This window comes from Peromyscus eremicus, chromosome 5, assembly GCF_949786415.1.
Source record: "Peromyscus eremicus chromosome 5, PerEre_H2_v1, whole genome shotgun sequence".
Classification (NCBI taxonomy): domain Eukaryota; kingdom Metazoa; phylum Chordata; class Mammalia; order Rodentia; family Cricetidae; genus Peromyscus; species Peromyscus eremicus.
The window spans coordinates 88,752,887-88,774,014 of record NC_081420.1 but is presented as its reverse complement, the minus strand read 5'-3'; the positions used below and the strand labels follow the sequence as shown (position 1 = coordinate 88,774,014).

General features: G+C 45.2%; 1 protein-coding gene across 1 annotated transcript in view; it reads left to right on the top strand.

Annotated features, from left to right (window-relative positions):
• Positions 1-21,128, top strand: part of Cdh13 (cadherin 13) — a 971,677-nt gene that overhangs the window by 871,203 nt on the left and 79,346 nt on the right. The window contains exon 9 of the mRNA XM_059263937.1: positions 19,401-19,583. Within this exon, the coding sequence (XP_059119920.1) occupies positions 19,401-19,583 (183 nt within the window). The remainder of the gene's footprint in view (positions 1-19,400; positions 19,584-21,128) is intronic.

The window sequence follows — 21,128 nt, the reverse complement described above, 5'->3', positions numbered from 1 at the left end:
TCTGTGGTAATGACCCTAGCCAAGGGTCTACTTAGCAGGCAGGTCCCACCTGGTTCTAGAAGCTAAATGTCACCTATTCCTGTCCCAAACCTCTTGCCATGGGTATGTGTGATAAACAGGCATCCATGGTACATTACACATGACCAGAGAGCCCCCTCTGCCCTATGAGGTTGGCATGATCCAATGTCAAGGCTGATGATGTGAGTCCAATGCCCCCCCCAAACACACGTGGTGGAGGGAAAGAATGAACTCCTGGGGACTGTCCTCTGCCTCTCTCGTGTGTTCAGTGGCATATGCACACATGTGAATAAATAAATCAATATAAATTTAAAAGAAGGTCCGTGGCAATAGATTGCCAAGGACAATTCACGGAGGACCAGGCCTGCTCCTCAGAAGGACTCATGAAGGAGGGGTGAGTGCAGGTGTCAAAGCAGACATTTCCCTCATAAAGACTCCCTGTGTGGGAGTCATGTGTGTGTAGTTCATACAGGGAACCAAGGGACAAGCCAGCAGGCAGCCATGCAAGAGAACAAGCTTTCTCAGGCTCCAGAATCTCCCCTGCGGGATTATGTTAGTCAGACTTTATGTTGTGAAAGAAACAACTTTTAAGAGTAAAGATTTATGTTACTTCATGATTCCATTGTCTGTTGGCTCCATCGCTATGGGCCTGTGGAGAGGCAGAACTTGGTGGTAAAAGTGCATGGATAAGGAGGCTGTTTACCTCTGGCAGCCAAGAAGCAGAGGGCAAGTGGGAGGAGACTAGACAGACTCTCCATGGACACACCCCAGACACCTACTTCCTTCAGCCAAGCCTCACCTTCTACAGTGCACCACCTCCCAACAGACTGCTTAGGTTTCAAGTTCTTTGGTGCAATGATTAAACCCTTGAGTAGGTCAGAGCCCTCCTGATCTAATTGTCATAGAACTGCGCTCACAGACAGACTCTGAGGTGACCCTCTCTCATCCTCCCTGGCACCTCTTAGTACAATCAAGCCGACATCAAGGCCAACCATCACACGCGTCTTCTCAAAATCCTGAGGGTCACTTAGATTACCTAGAATGTTGCACATTTTAGGAAGATGAGACTCCGTGGTCCTTAGAGGTAGTGCCCACTACTCTGACCTGCCAGTGGTTCCTAGGTGGTCATTGGTCATCCACAGCGACACTTTATACACATAGTAGAACCTAAGGCTTAGTCACCAACCCCTTCGCTGCACCTGGATTTGAAGTCCCATCATGAGATGGAAGGCCTTCAACCACTGGGTTCCTGTTGATGTGGAAATTCCTCATCTTTGTCTCTTCTGCCACAGACATCAGGAATAAGGAAAATATTGGCACACAGCTCAATTTAGCCAAACTTCCTTATATAAAGAATCGTCTAGGGCAAGGGGTGGTGTAGCTTGAGTTTTCCTGCCTGGCCCACAGTCAGGGCAAATCTCTCTCACCTGCCAGTCCCATAGCCACTCAAACCCGACCAAGTAAACACAGAGACTTATATTGGTTACAAACTGTATGGCCGTGGCAGGCTTCTTGCTAACTGTTCTTACAGTTTAAATTAATTCATTTCCATAAACCTATCCCTTGCCACATGGCTCGTGGCTTACCAGGATCTTCACATGCAGCTTGTCATGGTGGCGGCTGGCAGTGTCTCTCTGACTCAGCCTTCCACTTCCCAGCTTTATTCTCCTCCTTGCCCTGCCTATACTTCCTGCCTAGCCAACGGCCAATCAGTGTTTTATTGATTAATCAGCAACACATTTGCCATATATCCCACAGCAGGATGGGGAGATGGCTCAGCAGTTAGAGAGCACCCTGCTTCTTCATGGGACCCAAGTTCAGTTCCCAGAACCCATATCCAGTGGCTCACAACCGCCCTTTAACTCCCAACTCCAGGGCATCCCAAGCCCTCTTCTGGCCCCCGAGAGAACCTGCACACACATGGATGTACACCCAAGTCCCAGCATAGAGGAGAGAGGTGGACAAAGGTCTACCCCCTGGTTGAGGAGCTATTGGTAATCCACAGCTGCCAGATGGATAGCTGCCAGGAAAAGAGGGTCAGTTTTCTTTAAGGGCATGGCCTCTGGTGTGTCTAATGGGCTCCAGTGATGGCTACACACCCAAGAGTATAGAGAGAATACTGATGGGACTTGGTGTCTTTAAAGAAAAAAAAAAACACGAGTTGAGTGAGAATGGAATGGGGGTGTGTCTAGGAGGCGATAAAAGAGGGAGGAAATGTTCAAAATACAGTGTATGAAATTCTCAAAGAATTAATAAAATACTTTTTAAAAATAAATTTAAAAAGTTGACCTGTGCCAAGATTGAGCCCATATCCCGCCCCTTCCCTTTCTTCCTTCTCTCTCTTCCTCTGGCTTCTCCTCCCCCTCCATCCTGTCTCTGTCTTCCACCTTTTCTTCTTTCCCTCAGCCTCCTGTTTCTACTTTTCCCTCCGCTGTTTCTCCTCAGACCCTCTCTGCAGCCGTGCCTTGTCTCCCCCAGGCTCCTTTGCTGGCCGCTCCGCAGCTCTCCCTCACACACTCTGTCCCCTGCTGCCTGTGGGAAGCCTTGTCACAGAGGAGAGACTCAGCTGAAAGATTTTGTTATCAAACTTGGGGGTCACAACCCGTCTTTAGTAAGACAATGAAAAGAGATGAATTAAAACCGGGGAGCAGAAAAGGGGGATTTATTCAGTGTGGCCTCGGGGAAGGAGGGAGAAAGAGATGGAGTGGCCCCCTCAAGTCCATCTTCAGGGTCTTGAAGAGAGACCAAAGGTTAAACAGAGGGCCAAGGTTATGCACATCTGAGCAGTGCCTGTCAAGGTGTGGCCCTGCCCACCACTGACCCCATCACTGTCTGGGCTTCAGATTCATCCGGTAAGGTCTTTAGACCTTGTCATCCTGACAAGTCACTAGGGCTGTGTGAAATCTCTCCCTGAGAGATAAGTTCCCTTCTGGCTGGAGCCCTCTTCCTTCTCCCAGTATGAGATTCCTTGAGAAATTCCCATTTCTTTGGGGTTCATTGTTTGACGCAAGCGTCTCTTTAGAAAGTCTTCGTTTGTGTCAAGCAGGTTACAGTTTCACCTTTTAGTGTTGCAAGCCCCGTCTTCTGTGGGCCCTGCCTGTGCTCCACGTGTACAACCCAGCCAGCTGCATCCCCCAGGGTTCTCCCTTCTCTCGTGTCTAGTGATCCTGGAGAGGGTAGTTAGTCAAGGTTTCGCCTGGAATGTTCCTCTCCCGCTCTGCGTGGGGATCTTAAAAAGCCACTGTTAGCACCTGTACAATCAGATCCGTAAAGGATTTTTGAGCACTGTGTTTTCTACCATAATTACATCTCAACAGTGACCGCTTATATTGTTCCTTGATTGCAAATAAATTGGCATTGTGTGCTCTGGTGTTTCTAGCTCTGTGCATCTTTTCTCTCCATGCAGGGTGGGAGGTAAGGAAAGAAGCCTCTCTGGGGGACAAGTCAGGGGTAGGAGGGGGAAGCCTTCCTTTGTCTTGCTCCTGTCACTATTTCAATTAGAAAGTCTTGAACATACTCAGAGAGTTTAAGTCTGACGGGTGGGAAGGCAGGACAGGAAGCAGAACGCTGAGGAAAGGAAAGAACCCTGAAGGAAGGTCTACCTTGAGCAGGAGGGAACACAGCCTCCTGTAGCAACCGACATGGGAGAACGGGCTTGCTGCTGTCCAGAAATGTCAAGGACCTCTGCCCTCCTGGGCTCTCATTCTCCCGGGGTCAGGCCACCAGAGCAGCGGCTGAGGGAGGACTGACAGTCTGGAGCAGACTTCTCAAGGGGATCTGGGGATCTGGTGCAGAGGTCTGGTGTAGGACTGGATCTTGCAGCCCAGCCAGCTCAAAGGTGATGCTGATGATGCAGGTACCAGGACAGCTTTGTTAGGAAGGGTCTAAAATTCTGAGAGGGAATGGGGCCCTGGCTAGAATTCTGCCTTGACAAATTAGCTTGGACCTAAGCACAGTCCTAACTGGGCCAAATGCAATATGTCCTGTCCTTATTTTCTAAGACCTGTGGAGACAGCCCACAAGTGGTAAAGCTTTGGGAACCCTCTCCTTGGGGATGGGATAGGGACACTGGACCCTGGCTGAGAGCCCCGGTGTCTGTTGCCCATGGCTCTACTGGGTGCCCAGGCACGAGTTGTATTCACTGAAGAGTGAGGGTGAGCAATTGTCAAGGAGAACAAAGAGTGAGCAAACCCACCCTCCCTCTTTCATGAGAGGGATTATCAGTTGCTAATTCAAAAATTATAGAGTAGTGAAAACTACATCAATAATCTTCATAATAATTATAGTATTTAGTCTTACCCTTGAATGCATTCAGAGCGATGTCTGATTCAATTACTCTGCAAAATGTATTATGCTTTTTCCATGTTTTCCTACAAGGTGTGAGAATGGGACCAATGTGCTCATTCATCTCATCCTGTGGGAGTGTGGGCACCATTGTTCGTAGGCACAGGACCTGTGGGGAACTCATGCAGGTAGAGCTTAAGTAGATAAGGAATGCTAGCCTGATAAGGATCACACACACACATGCACAGCACACTCGCACCTCACTCACATGTGCATGCACACACAAATACATACCACTGAGATATCTTGCAGCAACTGGAGATATTTTCAGGAACTCAGTTGTGAGAGCCAAGTTTCATGGGCTGGTGGGTGGGCTGCTGCTGGAAGACCCAAGAGATGGTGCAGCAGGTAGGGGCACTTGCTCCTCAGTCATGAGGTACAGGATTCCGTTCCTATAATCTACCACAGGTGGCTCACAAACATCTGTAATTCCAGCTCCAAGGGATCCAACGCCCTCTGCTGGCCTCCATGGGTATTTGCATATGCATGACACTCATGCAGACACATACACACAGATACACAAATAAAATAAATCTCTTCTTGCCTTCCTTTAAAAAAAAAAGATATGCAATTGGGAAGGGGTTGCTGGGGAAGAGGGCAGGGAGAATTGGAGGAGGATCTGAGGGAGTGGCCATATTTCTTTGTATACATTTATATAATTCTCAAGAGTAAAGAAAAAAATCATTTTAAATGGCTGCAGAGCTTCACAGTCTCACATCCCCAGGACCCCAACAGCTCATGAACAATTCCAAGCCCCGAACACCAGAATGGTGAGGCTGAGAATCTTTGGTTGGTTAAGAGAGCAATGAGGATATTAAAAATTACTGATTGGGACACGTGTGGCTGCCAAAGGCATCAGGTCTCAGTAACTCAGGGACCAAGAGGGCAGTTCTACTGATGGGAATATAGATCTGCGAGAGGTGAGCTGCTGTCCCTGTGATGGCCATTTTCTCTATGCTGTACATGACATTGTACATTAGTACATGACACTGTACATGTACATTGTACATCATGTGCCGGGCATTCATCTGGGAATCTTATAAACAGTCCTTTTGATCATTACTGTAACCTGATGAGGGCAGCTTCTCTTAATTATTCTCATTTTGCTGATGAAAAACTGAGACGCAGCCGTGCAGGTAGCTCAATGAATAAAGGACTTGCTGTGCAAGCATGGGAATCTGAGTTTGGATCCCTGAAACCCACATGAAAAAGCCAGGCACGGTGGCACTGGGGGACAGAATCAGGATAATGCCTGGAAATCACTGTCCAGACAGTCTACACAAAACAGTAAGTTCTGGGTTCAGTGAGAGACCCTGTCTCAAAAAATAAAGTGCAGCATGATTGAAGAAGACACCTCTATATGCACACACATGATTGCCCACACACACACCTACACACACATGTATTTATACCATAACATATATACACCACACACAAAAAAATAACAATATTGAATCACAGAAGACATTAAGTGAATGGCCCAGCCAAGGAGGTAGAGCATTTCATGGCATTAAACACAGTTTTGTTTCCTCACTGGTCTCTTTCAGTGCGATGGGTGCCCTTGGGGCCCTCTTTCCCCATAGACATGCACTCTGTAAAGCCACCCTGGGATCAGAGCCCAGAAAGGAGAAAGAGTGGTTCAGCCAGTCCTCCTCCAGTCGTGGAGTTCCCAAGGGAACAGTGCTCAGCCATCCCTTCCCCCCATGGGACTCGGTGTACTCAGGAAGTATGTGAGCCACTCAGGAAGAGGCATGTGGCTATGCTGGTGGGAACTGGGCCCATGGGAGTGATTGGAAACAGGAACCAATGGTGCAGACATAGACAATGGATTTCAAGCTGAGGCATCTGGGGTTTAAATACAAATTAGAAGCTGCAAGTCAGTCCCCAGCATGAATCTGTACAAATCCCTCATAATGAGAGCAGAGGTTTCTCTTGTCCTTATTTGTGTGGGACTTTGTTATCAGGAGCCCAACCAAGTGTGTCGTTCTCTCAGACTTCAGAGATTAGAGATGTTCTCTCCCTGGCTGCTAAGGCTGTCAGTGTGTGCAAGAAAGGGCCCAGCACTCTGGGGACTCTTTCAGATCTTGCGGTAACTCCGTCAGCACCCCATGAAAACTAAGAATCAGGAGGCTCCTCTGTGGGTCCCACCCTCCACGCTGTTGAGAAGGGGGGCTTCAGTCATCAGCCTCCCTTGTATGGAAGCTGAGTCAGTAGCTCAGGGAACTAGCCAATAGCATGCGTCTCCACACACATGAAAGGTGAGACCGGAGGTCATGTGTGCGCCCACAGTGACCCGGATCCACATCCCTTCTAACACAGTCACTGTGCACCCAACCATTCTACTCCTAGGTCTATATCTCAAGGAATGAGCACACATGGCTGTATGTGGGTGCTCATGGCAGCATTGTCCACAGCAGCCAGAGAGTGGGAACAACCCAGCAACCAGCAGCTGTCTGTGAATGAAATTAGCACATTGCATCTAATAGAGCACCCTTTGGTCACTCAAAGGAATGAAACATCAGCCTGTGTGGCAACACAGGGAAGCTCTGAAGTAACAAAAAAACCAGACACACAAGACCACACCATGTAGCCCACAGTGAGCACACCTGAGACAGAAGGCTGGTGGGTTCTGCCAGGGGAAGGAGGGACAGGTATGCGTGTGGGGGACACTGATAATGAGTGCAGCATTTCTTTTGGAGGAGATGAGAGTGTTCTAAAGTTGACTGTAGGAAAGTTGAATGTATCTGGTTGTTGGCTTATTTTTTTAAGACCAGGTCTCACTATGTAGCCCTAGCTGTCCTGGAACTTTCTATGTAGACCAGGCTGGCCTTGAACTCACTGAGATCCACCTGTCTCTGTCTCCTGAGTACCGGGATGATAGACATGAGACATGTACCACCACATGTAAAAGTCTAAGCATCACCAAAATCCATCCCATTATATGATTTCAATGATGGGTTCTATGATGTATTAATATCTCAATAAAGCTGTTGTCTAAAGCCCTATGTCTAAAGATGATAGATGCAGTACCCCTGAGGCCCACCTAACTGTGAACTCTGGATAAACTTGAGTCTTTGAAAGATTTGAAGCCTCTTTAGTTAATTTGGCTTGAAGCCCATCTGTTTCCCTATAGCCCAGGAGTCAAATCAGATTAGACAAAGTCTCTTTCGGGGGTGGTATACTCTTAAGATAGGGGGAAACATAGCCCCATCTACACAGACCCTGTATACAGACTCTAAGCCAGGAATTCACATTCATTGAGCTCTGTCTACACAGGCTCTATGCACAGCCCCTAGAATTGGGAATTCTGATTTATTGAGCTCTGTCTACACAGACTCTATGCACAGCCCCCAGAGTCAGGAATTTGTTTTATTTATTGAAGTATCTACCATGACCCTGGTGTGTGGATGCAGATGGTGAAGGAGTTAGTAGGGATCATCGGGTGTGGCTCTTGCTCTGCTTTATTTTTCTTTTAAGGACCTTGGAGAGGTTGTTGTTTTATTATTTATGTATTTGTGTACTATCTTATTGGGGAAAATACTTAGAATTCACTGTTATGTATCCAGCATCCATGGCAGAGTTCAGCACAGCAGCACTAGCCATGTAGACACATTCACACATACCACAAACAGGCACCTGCATGTGCACACATGCACACACACCCCACAAACAGGTAGCACATGTGCACACAAATTCACACTCCACAACAGTGCATGCACATAGCAATGCTATTTTTCTGATCCCTACATCATAGATAAAGCAAAGTGGAACACAGGAAGTTGAGAATTTGCCCATGGGTAGAGAGGCCCAGCAGAGTCCACTCCTCCTGTCCATACAAAACAAACTCCAAAGCAGTTGGGGCAGACGATACTATTTTTGCTGAAAGAGGGCAGTGAGATGGCTCAGAGGGTAAGGGTGCCTGCTGCTAACAAGCCTGACAATCTGAGTTCAATACCCAGGTCCCATAAGACAGAAGGAGAGAACCAGTTTCCACAAGTTGTCTTCTGATTTCCACTCATGCACCATGGCATGTGCACCCACAGAGAGAGAGACATATGCACATGAGCACACACATGCACATGTACATGCACTCACACACATGCACACACATACATACACAAATAAATGTAATGTAATTGCCTAAATGCCCATTCTTCATCTACACTCAAGGTGGTAGCCAAATGCAGATCTCTATAAATTTCTTCTCAAAATTAAATCATTTTCAATTATCTTGTTAAAATGACCAATTTGTTTGGACATATCCTTTCACTTTTTATTACTTCTTAAGATTTATTTAATTTTATGCATTTGGGTGTTTTGTTTACATGTATGTCTGTGAACCACATGCATGCAGTACTCACAGAGGCCAGAAGAGGGCACTGGATCCCCCAGAACTGGAATTACAGATGATTGTGAGCCATCATGTGGGTGCTGGGAACCAAACACAGGTCTGTAGCAGAAGTTTCTCCAGTCCCACCCGCCCCTGAGGTCCTACAGCCACTTGTAAAATAATCACCCAGAGGCTTATATTAATTACCAATTGTATGGCCTATGGCAAGCTTCTCTTGTTTTGGCAAAATTTAATGGTCATTTTCCTATGGGTCCTGCATGTCCAGTTTATACAACATATCAAGCAGTCCAGGCACCAGCAGTTTCTTGCCCAAATGGCCAGTTTTGCCAAGAAGAAGATAAACTCCATATAGAATGTCTTCAATGCCCATCTTACTCTCTGAAGTAAATTGGTGCTGCCAGGAACAGATGTGTCTCATTGTCCAGAAAAGTCTAACTTTTTAAAACATTTCAATTGCCATATTCTGTAGGTCTTTGAAGTGTTTGAAGATTACTTAATTGAAATATATCTTTGTATATCTAAAAAATGTAACTAACATAACTGTGAATTTGACTATCATAGAAAACTAATTATTAATCTGTATTTCTTAATTATACATTACAATTTAAATGAGTTGCATAAACATAATACCTTAAACAAGAGTAGATAGATGATAGATAGATAGATAGATAGAGTATAACAAAATTAACTTTACATTTGTATCTATAAACCAAAATCCATAGCAATATAAAACATTTCAAACAAGTTGTTGCTCTTTAAAAGTAGATTCAATAATCTACCCTTTTATCCTATTATATCTATATCCCCTTTCCTTCTTTAGAAAGTGATTGCATTTATAATCAACCTCCTTTAAATAAAAATAAACATTTATAAATAACATTTTGGGAATTTGAGCATAACTTCTCATACTACTTCATGCTGGTAGGGGGCACTGGCAATCTTATGGGGATCCTGAAAAAATTCGAGATAATGATCAAGTCCTGAGAAGACTGGCTAATCTTTGTTGATAGTTACCATCTGTTAAGGTTCAGGAGGTCTGGCTTGATCATCTTAACCTGGAACAAATCCATAGCCTCTTGCTTCCTGTGGAAACAAAAGCAGAGCCTCCTTTCCAAGACAACATAACCTTAGATCCAAGTTTCGAAGTCAAGATACCTTTAAAATATGTATATTGGTTTAACTTAGCAGCCTTTACAATCAAATGTCTTTCTGCAGTTAAAATCCCAAAGACAACACAATCCAGATTCTCTGTGTAATATCCATTTTTACGTAGCTTATTTATATATATATAATATTTAATTTTTTAAGACTTTATTTTATTTTTATGACTATCTATATCCTTTCTCTTCTCTCTCTCAAGCCTACGTACCTTTTACAGAACCAAGACAGAAAAGGGGAAGTGCTATGGGATGTCTTTCTGTATGCTGTGAATATATGCTGTTCCCATTGGTTACTAAATAAAGCTACATTGGCCTATGGCAGGGCAGGATGGAGCCAGGCAGGAAAATCCAAGAGAGATAATGAGAGGAGAAAGGAAAGTGGGAGGAGACGCCAAACTGCTGTCCAAGGAGCAACATGTAATGGGACACATGTAAAGCCATGGAACACGTGGTGATACATAGATAAGTAGAAATGGGTTAATTTAAAATGAAAGAGCTAGCTAGCAAGAAGCCTGCCATAGACTTCAGTTGGTAATTAATACAACCCTCTGAGTGATTATTTTATAAGGAGCTATGGGGCCGGGTGGGACCAAAGAAACTTCTGCTACACAGGTCCCCTGCAAGAACAGTGTTCTTAACTACTGAACCATCTCTCCAGCCCCACTTTAATTTTTTTTTTAATTTTTTTTGGGAATTCTATACATGTGTGTTGTGTGCACATCATTTCCACCTCTCTCTCTCTCTCACACACACACACACACTCCAGCTCCCCCTGCATAACTCAACTGAAAGAGATGCTGATGTCCGTGGAAATAGGATGCCCAAGTCTAGCCTTCGGGGCGGGGCGGGGGGGGGGGACAGGAAGAATGTGGCATGCCTGCTCTGTGGATTTTTATTTTTATTTTTCTCCCGCCATTTAACATACTATTTGCAGCATGGTTTCCCTGGGGCACTGGTTTTCAAGTTTCCTTTAAGCAGCAAATTTTTTTCCAAGCAAGAACTTAGGCTGAAACTGTAACAAACAAAGGGTAATTAATGGTTGCTGGGGCAGTTTACATGCTTCTTGTTTAGAGGGAAACCCTAGGTGTGCAGGTGGGATTTCTGGTCTACCTCTCAAGCATCCTTGGCTCTTCAGGACAGAACTTGAAATCACTGCCCAGCTGCCTTGGTTGCCTGTTGGTTTTCCATTGCTATGTTCATTTTGTTTTGTAAAGAGGAAAAAAATTGTTATTTAAGATTTTTTCTTCCAGAAAAACTAGTTTTTTTTTTTCAGTCCTTAAAGTGTGTTAATAGTGAGGGTGGCAGAGGCTGAGTCCCACAGACCATGGTTTCTTTCATTTCTTCCACTCACAACCCCTTTGTGCCCAAAAACTGTTGACATATTTCTAAATATACTTGTGTATAAAATAGGTTACAGGGGCAGCAAGATGGCCCAGTGGGTAAAGGTGCCTGCTACCCAACCTGATTACCTGAGATCCACCCTCTGGTCTCACATGGTAGAAGGAGAGAATGAACTACAGAAGGCTGTCCTCCAACATCCACACACCCTCTGTGGCGCAAGAAGACACACTCAAAAGCATGTGTGGGCGCACGTGTGTGCACACACACACACACACAAACATATATCTGGGCACACACACATTTTTAATCTTGCATAGAAGCACTGGTACAGGAGAAAAACAGTATAATTACCAGTAGAATTTCCAGTAGACCAGGAAAGGACTTTGATTGTATTTCCTTAGGAAAAGTTCATCTTTAGAGACGTGCATGCAGCAGGGAGGGGCAGTCATGTGGGTGATCTACTAGGCATGAGTTAGAGAAGTCACTGTGGGTGATCTACTAGGCATGAGTTAGAGAAGTCACTGACACCAGAAGGCAGGCACTTGGGGCTCCTTATTTGGTCTGGTTTTTAGATAGTAAAACTGGCTCTCAATAAGATCCAAAGGATAAAGGAAAAAACATCTGTGGGACTCAAGTCACCATCAGGTGTACCTTACCCAGTGAGACCTGCAAACACCTGCCAAGGTGTGCCCATTGTGGCCACATTGTTGAGAGCAGAGGAGCCCACAGGAGGAGGAGGCTGGTGTGAAGGGGAGACCACATCAACAGCCACAGAAACAGCTCACAGGATTGGGAGCAGGGCTTGGAGACCAGCCAGGAACAGAACATTTCCTAAGCTGTCTTGGAGTGCCACAAAAGCCCATCCCAGTTTTCCTTTCAATGTTTACATTCATTGGCTTCCCTGTGCATAATGGATTTCTCTGACAATAAGTCAGCATCCAAATGGGAGGAAATGGCCATACCATGTTCAGCTGCTCAGAGACTTGTATTTTGCTAAGTTTCGATTCGTGCGCATGCGTGTGTGTGTGTGTGTGTGTGTGTGTGTGTGTGTGTGTGTGTGTGCGCGCGCACATGTGGGTGCTTGCCTTGTTTTTGAGACAGTCTCTCACTGAAGCCCAAAGATCCTCTTGTGTCCCATATACACACAGTGCTGGGGTTACAGACACATGCCACCTAGCTTTTTACATGCATGCTGACAGTCTGACTCAGATTTTCACACTTGTAGGCCAGTTGCTTTGCTGACTGAGCTTTCTCCCCAGCCCTTCCACAATATTTTCAGATGCATTGTCAGTCACTTCTGAGGGAAGGTCTCTACAGGTGTGTTCTAAATAAAATGGCCTTTATTTTAGAAATCTGTACTATATACTTTTAAATTTTTATATAAATGTTTATATGTAATATATACTTTGTACATATAACTATCTTTTCTATTTTTATGTAATATGATAGCTATTTATGTTAAGTTGCATAGTTTTGCTTTTTGTCTTCTGTCTATAATGTGAGTTGGGGTCAAGATTCATTATTTTCCACATGTAATTCATAAATGACCCAGTGTTTACTGAAATGATCATCAGCTGTAACCAAAGACACGTCTAAAATAAAATCATCCACAGTTACGAAGGCAGAGGAAAGAGTTTCAGAACTTACAGACAGCAAATAGCTGGATGTGTAAAATACATGAAGCAGAGCAGTGCCTGGGGACACTGTCCCTTTCATTTATTGCAGTGTTGCTGGCAAATTCCTCAGCATGCAGCGGACATTCTGTGGATACTTGTTAAGATGAATCCTCGCATCTCATCATCCTGAGTTGGTTGCTAATTATAGGCAGAAGGAATCCAGATAGCTAACACTGTGGGTCAGCACCATTAGCCAGCAATGAAGGGTCTGTTGTTAGAAGACAGCAAGGGTTAGCAAGTCTGCAAGTGTTGGATAAACATCGCTAAAAGAACAAAGCTTTGTTCACGTGTGCACAGAGAAAGGAAATGCATGTGCACGTGACCTCATTATAAAGCAGACCGTGGGAAGAACGAAGTGACATGAGGGTTGAACCACCTGGTCCAATTTACTGTGAAGAATTTCATACGTTCCATAGCAAAGTCTGTCCTTGTTCTCAATGCTAACAAATTCTAATCCCCCGTCCTAGTGTCTCTTCCCATGACAGACTCAATGACAAAAGCCACTTAGGGGAGGGAAGGCATTTATTTGACCTGTTACTCCAGGTTACAGTCCACTGTTGTGGGGAAGTCGAGGCAGGAACTTAAAGCACCATGTCCACAGTCAAGCACAGAGAGTGGTAAATGTACCTGTGCTCTGTCTGTCTGTCTGTGCTCAGCCGGCTTCCTTCATTCTTATAAAGTCCATTGCTCACCTGATGAGATGATGCCACCCACATTCAGGGTGGGTTTTCCCACATCAATTAGTAATCAAGACAATACCCTATAGACATGGCCACAGGCCAATTTAACCTAGATAATTCCTCAATTGAAACTCTCCTCCAGGCAACTCCAGGTCATGGCAAGTTGACATTTCAAGCTAACCATCACATCTGTTACTATATATGCTGTGTGACATGCCAAGCTCATTCTGTGCATATTGTCTTATTTATATCCATCGCAGCCTCTACCCAGGCGACTCTGAGCTAGAGATTAGGTTCCTCCTGGAAGCTATATCCTTTAGGTAAACACAAACTCACGAACGTGTTTGCTGGATAGATTCCTCACAGGCTTTACCTTGCCTCTTTATCCTCAGAAATAAATAAGGATTAGAACACTTTCTGATATTTTATCTTTTAATTTTGTAAAGCCAAGGCCCAAATGAGTGAATGGCAGCTTTCCAAGTTCAATGTCAGTTCTCTGTACAGCTGCAAGGTCGGCAGCTCCAACAGGCAAGACCCTGGACATCCTCTGCTCTTCCTTCCTGCTAACCTGCAGCTTTCCAGGTGGGAGCCAACCTGAGTTCCCAGAGCATGTTACACTCTCCAGACTAACATGTAGCCCAGCTGTCCTATGGAGGAAGGCCGTCGTTCTGTACTTACTAAATTTAAGTCCCTGGGAAGGATCCTGGGGAGAAGTAAGGAGCTCTAGGTTCAGTGAGAGACCCTGTCTCAAAAAAAAAAAAAAAACCACCACAGTGGAGAGTCACTGAGTAACAGTCACTGAGTGACACTTGCCCTAGTTAGAGTTTCTATTGCTGTGAAAAGACACCATGACCACAGCAACTCTTATAAAGGAAAGCATTTAACTGGTGCTGGCTCACAGTTCAGAGGTTTAGTCTGTTATCATCATGGTGGGAAGGATGGAATCATGCAGGCAGACATTGAGCTGGAGAGGTAGCTGAGAGTTCTATATTTGGATTGGCAGGCAGCAGAAGGAGAGAGAGACATTGGGCCTGGCTTGAGCATCAGAAACCTGGAAGCCTTTCCCCAGTGACATACTTCCTCTAACAAGGCCACATCTCCTAATAGTGCTGTTCCTTATGGGTTTATGGGGCCATTTTCATTTAAACTACCACAACATTCAACATAGGCCTCCACACGCATGTACACATGCACCCACACACAAGAATTAATTAAAATTAAGATAACCCAAACCCCTCATCTTTCTGATGAAGACCTCTGTGGCCAATCAACCCCATCCTGGTGGTCATTACAAAACACACCCACTTTCTAAAAAAGAGAATGGCATAGTTCATTCAGAAGTGAATGAACTCACAGGCTTCAATGCATCATCCTCAGCTATCAGCCCACACTGGTTATGCAAAACTGTGTTTTACATCTGGTATCTGATTTGCCACACTGTTTAACAGAAAAATAACTTTATCTATTTTTTTCCCAATTAAAAGAAGTAATGTTACAATCCATAACTCCTCCAGCTCTGCTTTGGTAAATTAATGCTTATCTATTGTTTTTAAATCACAAAGTGAACATGGCTATAGAAATGTAAAATGGTACTATTTCATTTTTATCTATTTAATTTTCCATTCTTGAATTACATAATGGGGTTAAAACATTGAATAGAATTAATAGAATGAGTGTTTAATTAAGCAGTAATGAGTTTCTGAATGGATGCTTGAAGAAACTGGCTTCACAGTTATGCAAGAATCAGATAATAGTCTTAACAAAGAGTATAATAACTGTGTTGAAATGTTTTTTTATATTTAAAGATTTTTATTTTTTCTGAATTCTCTCAGGAGTGTTTGAACATAACCCAGTTTCTCATTTTGCTTCCAGGCAAATCTAAGTGCCTTTTCCTAGCTCCCACATCATCGAACTACCCACAGTGCTCTGCCAAGTCCATTGTGAAGTGATTCTCACTGGAGCTCCTGTGTTCCACCCACACCTCCTTCCTTCTGAACGCTCTGGCCTCTGCAGCTTCTCTGGTGGCCTGGCCTTTGTCGCTTCTCTTCCAGGTGCCAGGAATGAGTGCTTGCACTCCCTGTACCTCATTAAGGGCTCCTCTTCCTTCACTTTCAGGGGATTCTTCCCTGATGAGCTTCCTCAAACTGAGTCGGGTGCCTGCCCCCACCATCAGGTGCTGTAGACTCTCCTAGAACTATGTGACTTCTCTTTGAACAGTTAGCATCTTTTTATAGTTATACATTTCTCTTCTATCTGATTCTCTTTCTGGTCTATAAATCCATGATAAAATAGACTCTACCTTCTTTGCTTCCTAGTCTCTAGGTGGCTGGATGGATAATGGTGGAGAGTGAATGACTGAATGAAGGATGAATGAAAGTCAGACAAATGGTTATGGGGGTTGATGGGTAGTTGAAGAAATGGACAGTTGATTACTAAATATATATATGGTGAATGGATGGAGGTTGAGTGGTTGAACAAAGGATGGATAGAAGATGGAAGATGGATGATGGATGGATGATGGATGGATGGATGGATGGATGGATGGATGGATGGATGGATGGGCAGATGATGGTTGAATATGGCTGTCTCTAAGAACAGGTTCATCCATAGTACACACTCATGAGAGTTTCTAGGGTACCTTTACATCCCCATTCTTTGTGGATTCTTTGCCCACACACAGACATGATGTCCTATGGCAGCCGCTTCAGTAGGTGCAGCAGACATGAAGATCTCAAGTTATGAGAACAGTTGCACAGTCTTGACTCACATACCTGTGACCTATATATTGACCTTATCAATTAACGACCTCATGGGTCTGTCCATCAGATCTTCAAACCCAACCATACGCTAGGCACTGTGTTGTGTTCTGAGCATCAGGCCTCATTCCTCCACCAGTTACCACCAGATTTTAGTGTTAGACCCTGAAATGGGGAGGGGCCTCCAGAATCAAGGAAATCTTTAATTAATTTCCTCGTACCATAAAATGTAATTTTTAAAGCCCATAAAAATCATGGAGAGTCCAATGAAGACCAAAGTTTAAGACTCAGACAAAAAAATGCCTGGAGTTTGTTTTTCAGGGTTCTCTAAAGGTTCAGGAACTGCTAGGATGACTACGTGCCATCCTAATATTACAATATATACTAAGAGGGTTATTAGATTGGATGTGGTCCTGGTAGTCCAACAATTGCTATCTCGCTTCTGCATTCTCTCTCAGCCCTCACTGCTGCTCCCACTTTCTGTATTTAAGACCATTCCTTTATTTGACAAGTGGCTTCTGAGTCCCTTCCATGCCCTGAGCTCCATGTGAGGAGCTGGAGCCAAAGCCTCCAGCCACCTCAAGTCACAGTCTGTACAGTACTGTTATCTTGACCATGTGACAATCAACTGCTTTGCCTGGTTTATGTGTGAGACATAACATGGTCTCCACCTAACTTGGAACATAGAGGACATCCCAGGCCACAATTATCTACCCAGTTTCCTAAAGAGCAGGTATCACAAGAACAAGGACTATTGCAGTGAGGAAGGACAAGGCTCCAGTGTCCTGGCTCTGGGTGTGCCAGGGATTAACCTGAGCAGTGGATCCTGGGTGGGCTCAGCAGCAGACTGATGGGAAGCAGAACTTACTAAAACCAAGAAACGAGGGTCTGGCCCTTGATCCACTGTAGGACTTGAGACAGGATCCTTCCTTTACTTTCTTCTCTACCTTCAACTTCATCTGCAGCCTGAAGGAATTAGGGAGCTTGTGTGTCACCAAGGCCGGTCCTGAACAAGTGGCAGACAGAAATCATCCATCACAGCACTCTAACCCACTGAGCCCAGATGCTCTGACGGCCCCTCTCTACCAAGTCAGGCTGCCTCCTACACCCACAGGGGCAGACAGTTACATTGACACCTAGACTTCATCATGTCTCTCACCCTAGTCTGTGCGTTAGAATTATCTGGGCTTCAGCTTGAATTTGGCCTTGTCCTAACCAACTGAAGTGGCATAGGACCCAGGAATCATTAAACCTCATAGGAAACTTTAATATGCAGGTAGGACTCAGAGCTGTGGACCTGGTTTGGTTTGGTTTCTTTGATTGCTGTTTTGCTTTACTTTTAGTTTTGTTTGCTTGTCTGCTTTTCAGAATGGAGAGACAAAAGATGGGGCTGGTAAACTTTCCTTAAACAGGAATCGTAGAAATGGGGTCAAAGTAGTTACTGCTGGGGCCATTTCTATGGGACAGTATCCCCCACAGGCCCCTTCCCACCACTGAGTTCCATCCTGGTGTGCCTCCTCAGACTCTTACGACTTGCCCAGGTTTGCTGAGATGCCATAGACAAATTAGTTTTCATCCCTGCCCCATCCCTGAAACCAAGCCTCAATACGGAGGCTCATGATTAATGATTTAAAAGTCAATGAATCAGTGGCTGTTTGCAAAACCTCATTTCTCAAATTACTCCTCTTTGAACACAAGGCCTTTTTGACATCATCTTACCGTGTCTGGATTCTCACTGCTACTAATTGAAATTCCTAGATATTTCCTCATCTTGTCAGTTCCTTGGTCCTGCTTGTTTATGAAATATTTGCAAACAGATTACTGTTCACCTGAGTGTGTCAGAGGTAGACGCCAGAACAATGCTTCACACTTCCCACTCAAAGGAAATGTGCTCATGATAGTTCATGAGATTCTCTGTCGGTGGGAAAGCTCATTTTTCGTGGATTGATTGATTCCCACCACACCTACATGCAACAAGTATTTGAGATGTGGTACAATTAAAACCATGGCTCCCAGCTGCAAACATCTGTGTTTCTTAGGAAATAGTTTTTTAGTCTTGTGGGCTATGAGGGAGGAGCTCGCGGGGTGGGATTGATTCTCCTTGTTAGGGAAGGGTGTGGCAGGGCAGGGTGTGGCAGGGCAAGGTGGGAGGCAAACCTCGTGTGTCCAGCCCCAGCCTCTCCACTTAAGTCCCACCTTCTGCCTATCTGGTCATCTTGAGTTCGAGGTGAGCACAGCTGAAAGAACAACACCCTCAAAGGCTGGAGCAGTCACTCACTCAGCAAGGTACAGTGGCCCGAGCGTGAGGTCCCGAATTAGATCCTTCTAACCCTCATCTAAAAGCCAGGCATGCACTTATAATCCTAGCAAGGGGGAAGCTGAGACAGGAGGATACTTCAGGCTCCCTGATCAGCTAGTCTAGCCTAAACGATGAGTGCCAACCCAATGAGAGAAGGCACTGAGGATGGCACCTGAAGTTGTTCTCACATGTACCGACACAAACATGCACCCACAGGCACACACACACACAAACACACACACACACACACACACACACACAAACACACACACACACACACACACACACTAGTAATTCATGCAAAAAACACATACAATGACTCACACTCTACCAGAGTTCACTTCTTGTCCAACAATAACTCAGAAAAAGTGTTCCTGGCTCCCAGATGTCCCTCCATGGGAGACTAGACACCCAAACTTCTTTATCCTTTGACTCCACCCTCCCCCGGGGTCTCCTAGCTATGTCCATTCAAGTAGGCAGAGGGAGAAAGAGCAAGAGAGGGGGTACAGGTGCTTTCAAGCCTCTTCCCCAACCTAGCAGCATCCATTCACCAGGCTCTTCAAGAGCTAAGTTTGTCCCATGGCCTCACCCGAGTCCAGGAAAAGCGGATTTGTAGAATGCAGCATCTTCCTAGCCATAATCCCTGCATTGTGTATTATTAAATGAGACAATATGTGTAATATACCTCATGTAGTTCACACAGGAAGAGCTCTGTTATTGGTGTCTCCTAGAAACATTTCAAAACACTGACCATCGCCACCTGCTTTGTTTGCAGTTCCAAGCCACGGTGGAGGAAGGAGCCGTGGGGGTCATTGTCAATTTGACAGTAGAGGACAAAGATGACCCCACAACAGGGGCCTGGAGGGCCGCCTACACCATCATCAATGGAAATCCCGGGCAGAGCTTCGAGATCCACACCAACCCGCAGACCAACGAGGGCATGCTCTCTGTGGTCAAGGTAAGGGTGCCTAGAGTGGCGCCTCTGTTCTCCCATGAGTGTCTAGGGCCCTGTGAAAGGTGTAAGAGTCACAGAGTTGAGAAAATCACAGATAAATTAATTCTACTCTCCCCCGGAAGCCCAGAGAGGAACACTGTGAGCTTAGAGACTTTAGTGCCTTTCTTCCCTGGTAGAAGACACCATTTGCACCTGAGGCAGGCCAGGACAGTAACAAAGGGCAGAGCAGGAACCTTGATTTCAAGTTCCTATGTGTGCTTGACCAAGTACCTGCCCACGTTTTCTGTGCCTCAGTTTACTCATCCATATGAAGTCACTGTTCATGCTGCGTGTAGTTCAGAATGGCTGTCACAGTCCATTCTGCTTGCTGAGACAGAGGTCATGTTTCTGGGTAGCTGTCTTAGTTTCTTTCTTCGGCTGTTACCAAAAAAAAAAAATACTCTGACCAAAGCCACTTAAGGAAAAGAGAGTTTAACTTTGACTTAGAGTTGAAGGTCATAGTCCGTCACTGGTGGGGGCGTCACAGCAGCAAAGGCTCAGGACAGCTAACCATCCTGCATCTGCAGTAAAGAAGCAGAGAGCAAGGAATAAATGCACACATGGTGTTCAGCCCCGCTTCTCTTCTTTGTACAGTCTGGATCCCCTTCCTAGGGAATGGTCCCACCCACAATTAAGAAGTCTTCCCATGTCAAATAACATAAGCAAGATGATCCCCCACAGGTGTGCCTGGAATCCCACCTCTTGAGTGATTCTAGATTCTGCCAAGTTGACAGTTCACACTGACCGACCACCACAGCCACTGAATAGCAATGCACATTTGTTACTTAAGGTTCTACAGGCTGAAGTCCGTGATCACAGGGCCCAGAAATTCAAGGTCCAGTGAGAATCTGCATCTGTGTAAATGACCCCTCCTTAGTCTGTCCCCATGCAGTAGAAACAGAAAGCCAGCTCTCCCATTCACATGGCTCTATGTCATAACCAAGTTACTTCCTAATGATCCCCTTGCCAATGCCCTCACACGGGAGCCTGTGACTTCAGTATATGAAGTGGGGGGACATGCCCAGCCCGTAGTACCATGAGGACTTCGTGAGTAAATATGTACAATGTTTATGACAGTAACAGCTACTTCCAGTCTACACCAGTTTGGTATTGCTGCAACAGCAAGTGAGCATAAATTTGGTGGCCAAACATGAGTGTGAACTGATTATTAGATGTCCAACAAGGGCCTCACTGAGTGAAACTGAAGGTCTGATCAGGACTGGCAAATCCTGGGGGCCTAAGGGGAGATTCCATCTCCTGTTGCTCCCAGCTTCTAGAGGCCACCTATGGCCCTAAGCCTCACGGCCTCTTCCAGTATCTTCAAAGCATCTACAACCTTTCTGTTGCTGCTCCTTGATGGCCATCACCCCATCTACCACACCTTCCGCCTTGTGATCCCATCAGGTCCACTGGGTGATCCAGGATAATCCCTTATCTCGGGGCCTCTCATTTAAACACATCTACCCTAGACTCTTAGAATCGAGAACTGTGGGAGGATTATCCTGCCTA